Source organism: Quercus robur, chromosome 5, assembly GCF_932294415.1.
Source record: "Quercus robur chromosome 5, dhQueRobu3.1, whole genome shotgun sequence".
Classification (NCBI taxonomy): Eukaryota; Viridiplantae; Streptophyta; class Magnoliopsida; order Fagales; family Fagaceae; genus Quercus; species Quercus robur.
In genome coordinates, this window is record NC_065538.1 from 61,110,102 (window position 1) to 61,120,156 (window position 10,055).

At 34.4% G+C, this 10,055-nt stretch overlaps 1 protein-coding gene and 1 pseudogene across 1 annotated transcript; one reads left to right on the plus strand and one right to left on the minus strand.

Annotated features, from left to right (window-relative positions):
- Positions 1–1,553: 1,553 nt before the first annotated feature.
- Positions 1,554–2,153, minus strand: LOC126728492 (PR5-like receptor kinase). Its single transcript, XM_050434302.1, has one exon. It carries the CDS (start codon positions 2,151–2,153, stop codon positions 1,554–1,556), a length of 600 nt encoding a protein of 199 aa, XP_050290259.1.
- A 4,323-nt stretch (positions 2,154–6,476) lies between these two features.
- LOC126728493 (wall-associated receptor kinase 2-like) lies at positions 6,477–9,581 on the plus strand (annotated as a pseudogene).
- The last annotated feature ends 474 nt before the right edge of the window (positions 9,582–10,055 follow it).

Below are 10,055 nucleotides of genomic sequence, written 5' to 3' on the forward strand. Positions count from 1 at the left end.
TAATAATAATAATAATAATTTGACTAATTATTTATATTTTTATAATAAAAATTTTGTTTAATTTTAAATGCATCCATGCGTTTGCATGGAGGTACATACTAGTAATAATAATAATAAAAAACTAACATACACATGTTCTAAACAATCTAACATTATCTATTCTTCCCATAAAAAATAAAAAATAAAAAATAAAAAGTTTAAATATAGTTTTAAAATTCCCCCCCCCCCCCCCCCCTCGGGCCCAAAGAAAAAAAAATTATTGATATTTTTTTAGAACTGCACTTCCTTTTTCTAAAAACTTAGACTTCCTCCCTTTTAATTGGCCTAGCCCAACTAGCAACTATCAAACTCAAAAACTTAACCAAAAAAAACTTAAAATAAAAATAAATAATAAAAAAAACTAGTTAGCCCAATATTAGAGTACTAGCATCAGATGTTCTAAATGAATATATTTAGTATTTAAAACATTAAATACCAAAAACACTATTGTATGAGACATTTTAAATGCTATGTTAAAGTAGCAAAAATAACTTTTGGTTTGTGAAATTAAATTTTTTTGGCAACAGCTGATGCTCTTAAGAAACAATATTATTTTGTATTATTTGTCTTTGTTGATAGATGATTACATCTTAATATGTTAAGAAACAATAATTTTGTGTATTTATCTTAGTTGATATTTTATTAGTACCATATAGATACGTACTTAGATTTTTTTTTCTAACACTTGGGTCTTGTAACTTGAAATCCTAGATTTGCCCCTACCCCCAATTGTCCTAAGCCAATGAAAAATGGAATATTTATGTCATGATGAAAAAAGCAATGCTAGGAATATATAATTTTTCATAATTTGTTATCGTGAGATGTGTATATAACTACTGTACATACATATTTTAAAAAGTTGTAAAATTTTTTGAGTCTCCAACTCAAGAAAGTCTAAAAACACCGCACACAAAAAATAAAAATTAAAAAAAATAAAAATAAAATTGACACTTGTTGATGTGACATATTGTTATTTTTAAATTAAAAAAAATTATACGAATGGTGAACTAAGATAAAAACTAGTGAATGTTTGCCAATTCAACAAATATGTAAAAGGTTGTTAAATCTTTTTGAAAATTTCTAATCCACAAAATTTTTCATAACTTTTTGTCACAATTGTGATATGGCAAAGTGTGATTGGTGAAGAGAAAATACTGAGTCTATATATAAATGATGGTTAACCACTCACACTTTGTCACGTTATAGTCGTAGTAAAAAAAAAATGGAATAATTTGTAATTTAATTTTAGAACTATAACTATTCTTTCTTCTTTTTATTTTTCAAGGTAAAATGCAAAATACACCCCTAATGTTTGGGGTTACTTAGATTTTACACCCTGAAATTTGAAAAGCTGGATTTTACACCCTGAAATTTACTTCCGTTAGCAAAATTAGACCCTCCGTTAGTGGTTTGCTGATGTGTCCGTTAAGTGCCACATCATATTGTGACATTTGCTAGTTTGACCAATTAAATAGTAACATGTGTTATTAACTATTTAATGTCTTTAACTAAAATTAAAATAAATCTATATTTTTTATAGCATTTCTGATTTTAGAGACCCTTCCAAAATTTGTACAAAATAGTTCTGGAGCTATATATCCTATAGTCCCTCTTGCTCCCACCATTGATATGATGCAATCTTCTCTAGAGCATATTTTTGCAAGGCCAAAATCAGAAATCTTTGGGCAAAAGTTTTCATCCAAAAGAATGTTGTGAGGCTTTATATCAAAATGCAAGATTCGTGTGTTGCAACCTCTATGCAAGTATTCTAATCCCCAAGCAATACCAATTGCAATTTTATATGATGTTTCCCACGCCAATTGACAATCAACATTTGTGGAAAAATCTTTATATATGAACTTTTCAAGAGATCCATTTGGCATAAACTCATAGATCAGAGCTCTATTAGGATATTCAAAGCAAAAGCCCATAAGAGTGACAATGTTAACATGAGAGGTTCTACAAATGCTTGCAACCTCGTTTAGGAATTCCTCTCCATTACCTTTTGATTCTTTCAAAACTTTGATGGCCACAAAACGACCAGCTTTTAACTTTCCCATGTATACACCACCATAGCCCCATTGCCCCAGTTTATATTTGAAAGTGTTGGCCATTTTCTTTATATCTGAATAACTATATCTTCTAATACCAAGTGGACCGTGATTCCTTATAAAGGCCTCTACACTCTGATAGGTTAGAGTTTGCTTTTTCCAAAGACAAATAATTTTAGTAAATGAGAGATATCCCAAGAAGTAGCAAATTATGACCACCAGAACTCCAATTCAAGCAAATGAAGTGACTATAATCAAAGAATATATATCACAAAGTTATATGGTGCATAAAATAGTGTAGCTCAAATTGCTGGCTCAGAATCTCTTGAACTTTTAAAATTTGAATTCAATTGTGGTAACACCAGACTAGCAATGAAGAAAAAAAAATGTAAGAATTACTTGGCATTGGAGTTAGGTTTGGTTTGATTGGAGAAGAAATTAGGAACATTAAAAGATTATCTATTGTTGGTCAAAAAAGATTATCTATTGTTGGTCAACAAAGATGCATCATTAATTGCGATTGAAAATTTGAAGACATCTCTTTTAAAATCTTCTAATGGCTTCTCTGAATGAAAGATAATAGAGTAATTTGAAAACTTATCATTGCATGAAAAATATATTTTGGTACATACTGTAAAGCTTTGATTATTAGCCATACTCGAGAAGAAAATCATGATAGCTTGTATTTGGCACTTAATATGTGTTGAAAAATAAAATATATTACTTGTAAGATGGAATAATTTAATTTCCTTGCAAACTAGAATATTTATTGCAACACGATATCTGATTGAAGAGGCATCTTCCCTAATGCTATCACTTGTACTACCCTGCTTCTATTATTCCCAGCACAACAAAAATTTGAAACTAATTCGAATCAGGTAAAGCTACTTCGTTTAAGAGTGGATTACGGCATGGAGCAGAAATAGCAGCACATGTATAAGGAATATAACTACAACCAAAAAATATAAAGAAATTGGTGTCAAATGGGAGCTGACATATTTTCATGAATATATGTCAGTGTTTATCCAAACATTTTTACATTACTCTATACCCATAACTTTCGTACCTTTGGTACACTAATATTTTCCTTTGTTGTCAGTCTTACATTGACCCCCTTTGATATAACACTGGCGACAAACTTCAGTCACACGCACTTCAAGTAAAATCTCCGCAGATAACAATCTAAACAAGTCATTACTTTTATATTGCCCGTTCAATGGGAGCTGAATGATTGGACATTTAGGTGGAGTGAAGCTTAAATTATAATGTGGAGGACCATAATAGATGTCATAGTTACTGCAATTTGTTCTATTAAAACCTGTAGAGGAGGAATATTGAGAGTGCGGTTGCATTTGAACAGGGTCAGGTTGCCTGAGACTCGTTGAAAATAGATGAATGGAGAGCTGGGACTGGGAAGTGTCCAATTTTTTAAGGATTCGCAACTATTGAAATCCAACACAGACTGCAATTGTGGGTCCTTAATTTGTATGGTATTAGCCTTAGAGATGGTTTCAACATCGTACAGTACTGTTCCATCCCTCTCCAGTTTGATCTTCGGGGTTTTCATTTGATGTGGATCTCCGCAATCATGTAAGATGAGCAAACCGCATTCTGGGCTTGTGTCATTGGCGAATGGAAAATCAATCTTGCCGACTTTTCCGCAAACAGAGGGTGGACAGCCTGGGGGTATATCTCTTCTTCTTCAGCCGAATAAAGCAATACAAGGTGTGAGAGAAAAAGGAAAACAAACAGAAAGACAGAAGCCATTCCAAGATTCCACTCACCACCAAGAATAATATCTTTACTCTAAATTAAAACCAAGTTCTCCTATCACGAGGTGAGAGAAAATTAAGATCAGAAAAAAAGAAAAAAAAAAAAAAAAAAAGGAGGTAGTCCATTACTGAGAGAAGTGGTGATCCCGTCTTGCTTACTGGGAAAGATGAAGCTTCCGGACCACCTTTTCCTGCCAGATAGCGTGCGATCACTCAGCAATGAACACTAACTGAAAGCGGCCGAAAGGAAACAGAGGCCATTCCACACCAGAGGCCATTCTATTTTCACAATGCTTTTTGACATGGAAATGGTATTCTTGTGGAAACGGGCAGGAAATCATACTGAACTATCCAATAGCATAAAACTTGGAAGTTTCTTCGACTCTTCTCTTCTCTGTAGTAGACAAGAATAAAGAAAAAGCTTTGCACTTGTAACAATTAAAGAGCACTTGCCTCTAATACCTATTCTTTGCCGGTTTCCACTTTTGAAGCAAGTGACAACTCTCCAGCAATAGAGAAACACTTGACCGCTTCAATGCATGCCTTTCACGAAGGATTTATAGAGCATCGTCAAAAAAGACACGGTGTCGAACGATTTTCACGTGGACAAATTATCTAAACTTATGAGCGAAGAATATAAGCATTCTACTTACGTTTGTCACGAATTGAATTATAATCAAATTGTCTTATCAGTAATTGACTATTATACAATTCAGATAATTTTAAATTCACCTAAAATAAAATAAAGGATTTGGTTATATCAGCAAAAATGCAAATTAACCAAAAATCATATGGGCTTATATCTACTATATTTTTTTTAATTAATAAATTGAACGAAAATTTTTTTATAATTTTTTCACTCTGAAAAATGTTATATTCATAATATTTTTATAACAAATCTTGTCATAAACCTAATGTTCAATAGTTAATTATTCATTGATAAAATAAAATTTAATTATTAAAAATAAAAACTCTAAAGATATATAAAATTGATACTCAAAATCCAATTCACAGTGATATTTGTTTTTAAAAAAAATCAAATTATAAGAAAGATTAAAAAAGTAAGCAATCAAATTATAAGAATGGTGTAGATTTCTTGTTAGGAAGGAGGGGCAGTGAGCACTCGGTACCTTCTTTTTAGGGTCCCAGGAGGAAATTTCTAAGTAACCTAAGCATTGACTTGGGTGTTTTATCCCGGTGCCTAGTGCAAAGGATCATGATCCTAATACTAGTACAAAAGGAGCAATCAAGCAAGATCTTGAAGCACATCCAAACTCAACAGAATAAATCTCTGTTGAGAAACATATATAAAGTTTGCTCAAGACTACATGCCTCATTTCCTCAAGTTTCAAAATATAGAAATTCCATTTTCCATTATTGTAACTTCCCCCACTCATCATCACTCGCTTCCCTAGCAAAGAAAAGCCTACAAAAAAAAGGTACAAAGTGTTGGAATTCATGCACACATCAAGCTTCATCAATGGCGTGAACAGATCAGAGATGAAGAAGAGAGAGAAATATCTGAATATGCATTGAATTCTCATTAATCAAATAAACAATAAACTCTGTTTCTTATAAAGGAAACAGATTGACGGGAAAAGCTAAACAAAATAACCAACTAACAAAACAAACCAATGAAAGAAAGCCATCTATCATCTACTCCTAACTAACTCCTCTATGTAGTAAACTACATGTAGCCTAGTAACTTACTAATACATAAATGACTTGTAGTTCAGCTTTATGTACAAACATACAGTACTTGATTTACACTACAGATTACACTAATGAATTACAAACTATCATCTAACACAAAGTTACTTAATTCAACGCAAAAAAAGTGTTATAGTCGTAATGCACAAGGTACTATTGCCCTAGGTAACTGGCATGTAAGGCACTACTCTTCACATTGATCTTACTATGGGCAACAGAAGCAGCTAGCGGTTGTTTATGATGAGCTGCCTTCGAAAAATTGTAGTGATATTGACCAGACCTGTGGCAGCCTCAATATTCCATTACCCATTTGGCACAAGGGCAGGATGTTCCATGAATGAAGATTTCCTCATCACTTGCAATCGCTCCCTCAGCGTTTTTGCGTAAGAGAAATATAAATGTGACACATATGGCTGTGGGGTGAATTACGTGTCTTTCTCTTCGATCCATTTGTCCAAATTCCCCATTTCCAGCACTCGAAACAAGATCAAGGCCATTGGTTCTGACACATATATATGCTTTGATAAAAGGTTCTAGTGGGACAGCATACACAACTGGGTGCATGTCTCTATGTTCTAAAATCAGTGACGTGGTTGAGGGGTCTTGCTCTGGCATTGGTTGTTGCCAGACTGCTATTTCAAAGGGAGTCATGGATAACAGAATCGATGTCAGTAGCTATTCCAACCACACAAATATAAGTGAATTCAATCCTTGCAGCTATGCTTTTATACGTAGCAGAAGAAGAAACTTACAATTTTTCATCAAAAGATCTGCAAGATTTTACATGAGAAGACCCAGATGGTGCTCAATTGGTAAATAGGGAATCAAACTTGTAGTGAAGCTAAAAAAGATCATCCTCCAAAGTTCGCATGCAAAAATAACAGTGATTGTCATGACTCAGACAATGGTCCAGGGTATTGGTGCAATTGTTCTAAGGGTTTCGAAGGCAACCCTCACGTACCTTCCACGTGGCAGCCAAGGTTACTGCACCAATTTCAATATACAATGTTTTATTGACTATAGAATACCCTTGTTTTTTTCAATGGATTACTGACTTTTTTATCCTGATTTTAAAAATCTATTTCTACATATTTTTACAGATATTAATGAGTAAGAGCTAAGGTTGCGTTTGTTTCATGTAAAATATTTTCCAAAAAATACTTATTTTTCGGAAATGCTATTTTCAGAAAAGGAAAATATTTTTAAGTGTTTGATTGTATTTCAGAAAATGTTTGTGAAAAATATTTTCTGGTGTTTGGTTGTGTTGTTGAAAATACCATAAAAAACACATTTTCTATTTGTTGCTCACATTTTCTCACATTTTCTCAGTTGCCAAACAAATATATAATTTCTTTCCTCAATCCAAAAACACAAATAAAACCCAGAAAAAAAAAATTCATAATCCGGTCAAATTGAGAGAAGGAAGAGAGAGAGGCAATTGGGTTCGATGAGAGGCGAGATCGCGCGGCACAGTGGTGCTGCGATCGTGATCAGGGACGACGAATCTAGGTCAAGGACGATCGGTTTTGGGGTGCGACGAGAAAGATCGGTTTTGGGTGGATCGGTGCGGGGGTGCAACTATCTCGCCGATGGTGCGATCGGCGCGATGAGAGTCTGAGATGGTGCAATCGAATGGGTTTTCTGGGTTTGACGAATGGGTTTGAGCATTGCTCGACGAACGAGCTCGGTCTTGGGTTTTCAGGGTTCATTAGAGTTGGTTTCTGGGTTCGGTCTCTCTCTCTCTCTCTCTCTCTCTCTCTCTCTCTCTCTCTCTCTCTCTCTGCGTGTGGGCACGATCTCCATCTCACTCAGCTCTCTCTTTATTTTCCGGAAAATGATATTTGAAGGTAAAATAAAAACCGAAATCATTTTACATCCCAACACAGGTCAACTGAAAAGCATTTTCGGAAAATGCATTTTCCATGCGCAACCAAACACCCGCATTTACGGAAAAGCATTTCCAAAAGTGATTTTTACCCAAAACAAACACAGCCTAAATCCCAACCTTTGCGACAAAAATTCAACATGCATCAATTTAAATGGTACTTATAAGTGTTCCTGTCGGCCAGGATATGAAGATAAGGGCAAAAGCATTGATGGATCGGGCTGCAAACCCATACCACCACCACCCATACCAAAGTCTCAGAGTTTTCCTTTGATGAATAGGATTGTGCTAAGTAAGAAACAATATTGATCGCTTCATAATCATATGTTACATATAATATATATCTTCTCAAAAAAATACGTTACATATATAAATTTGCATATTTTTTCTACAGTTGTGATGTCCCTGAGATCAACGCAAATAAAAGCCAATATGTTGAATACTCCCATTTTTTTTTTCATCTTTTGATATTTAAAATATAAGTGCTACATTTACAACATTTTCACAACAAATCATAAGCGCTAAGTTGTTACTAATTCTACTTTGAACTCACCACTTAAATTACTTTTTTACCCACCAATTACAACTAGTAATAATATCACAATGTATCACTTAAGATTTGTTCTGAAAGTGTTATAGACATAACATCTCTATCTAAAATGACCTATTCACAAAACTTTAGTTTTTTGGTTGAGAAGCTTCAATTTGTTACATGTATGTGTAGGTTTAAGTGTTAGCCTCTTACTGCCAAAGGCCTTGTAGCTGAATTGGCACCTCCCCATGTACAAAGTGCTTGGGGGTTTAGGGAGGAAAGGGTTCGAGCTGCGGGGTACAAAGTGCTTGGGGGTTTAGGGAGGAAAGGGTTCGAGCTGCGGGGTTAGCATCATGTTGTAATTATTTCTCAAAAAAAAAAAAAAAGTGTTAGCCTCTTTCTGCTACTTTTGGGCATTTCTTGGTTATACTTTTGACTCTGTCAAAGAAAGAACATCAAACTCAAACAGAAGGTTTTTGAACAAAATGGTGGCTTTATGCTACATCAACAACTTTCCAGGCACAAAGAATCTGTTGAAACAACTCGAATATTTACAGCTAAAGAACTCATGAAGGCAACAAACAATTACCATGAAAATAGAAATGTAAGCCAGGGAGGCCAAGGAACTATGTACAAAGGAATATTATCAGAGAATAGAATATATAGTTGCCATTAAGAAGTCCAAAACAATAGATCGGAGTCAAATTGAACAATTATTAATGAAGTGATTGTGCTTTACCAAGTGAACCACAAGAATGTGGTAAAACTATTGGGATGTTGTTTGGAGACTCAAGTTCCTATGTTGGTATATGAATTTGTTACCAATGGTACCCTTTTCAACCATATACACCAGACAAACCATTCTTTCACGCTTCAATGGCAATTACGATTGCAAATAGCTACAGAGACTGCTGGGGCGCTTTCTTATCTGCATTTTGCTGCTTCCACTCCAATCATTCATAGAGATATCAAGAGCACTAATGTACTCTTGATTAGATGATAATTACATAGCTAAGGTATCCGATTTTGGAGCTTTGAGGTTGATTCCTTTGGATCAAACTCAGTTAACCACATTAGTGCATGGGACGCTTGGATACTTGGATCTTAAATACTTGCAATCAAGCCAGTTAACTGAAAAGAGTAATGTTTACAGTTTTGGAGTTCTCCCTGCAGAGTTACTAACTGGAAAGAAAGTACTTTCTTTTGATAGGCCCGAAGCAAAGAGAAACTTAGCCATGCATTTTGTCTTAGCAACAAAAGAGTGACACTTGTTTGAAATTCTTGACCGCAGAGTGTTGAATGAGGGAAATGCTAAGCAGGTTATGGAGGTTGCCATGTTAGTGACGAGATGCTTAAGCTTGAAGGGAGAAGAGAGGCCTACCATGAAAGAAGTTGCATTGGAACTTGAGGGCTTGAAAGCAATGGAGAAACCTCCACGTGTTAAAGGCAATATGGGTTCAGAAGAGACGGAGTACTTACTCAGTAAACCAAATGATGATTGTCTCAATGTCAATAGTGCTAATAGTGATTTAACATGTTATGACAGCATAAATAGCCAGGTTAAAATATCGATACTTGATGATGGGAGATAATTATTTAGTGTGTTAAAGAATCATACAAGGCTTGAGTCTATCATTATTATTGTATTATCATTTTCTTTTATTTTCTTTTCAAGCTCTATTTGTAGGAAGTGTTGTTTCTTAATGAAATTCCTAGTTCATTAAAGAAGAGAGATGTATCCGCACTGCACTTGACACTAGTTGTCCCAGTGTACCCCTGTTTTGTTATCACCGATTCATATCTATTTACGAAAATTTGTAATTTCCCTCTGTTTATTTATAGAATGTGTGGATGATTTGGTTACATCGCATAAAGACATGTCTTAGCGCACAAGTTTTGATTTTTAGTGTATGTGCTAACTCATGTCTTTAGATTATTCATTAATTGGTAACATTGGATTAATATTAATCCATAGGTATAAATCTGTATATCATAACTAAAAACTACTCTTCTATTGCTAGAACACTACTCTGTGAATCCGTTTGAAAAAAAAACCCATGTTTGTC

Coding starts and splice junctions, on each gene's coding strand:
- LOC126728492 (XM_050434302.1), bottom strand. CDS start 2,153: ATGGCCAACACTTTCAAATATAAACTGGGGCAATGGGGCTATGGTGGT.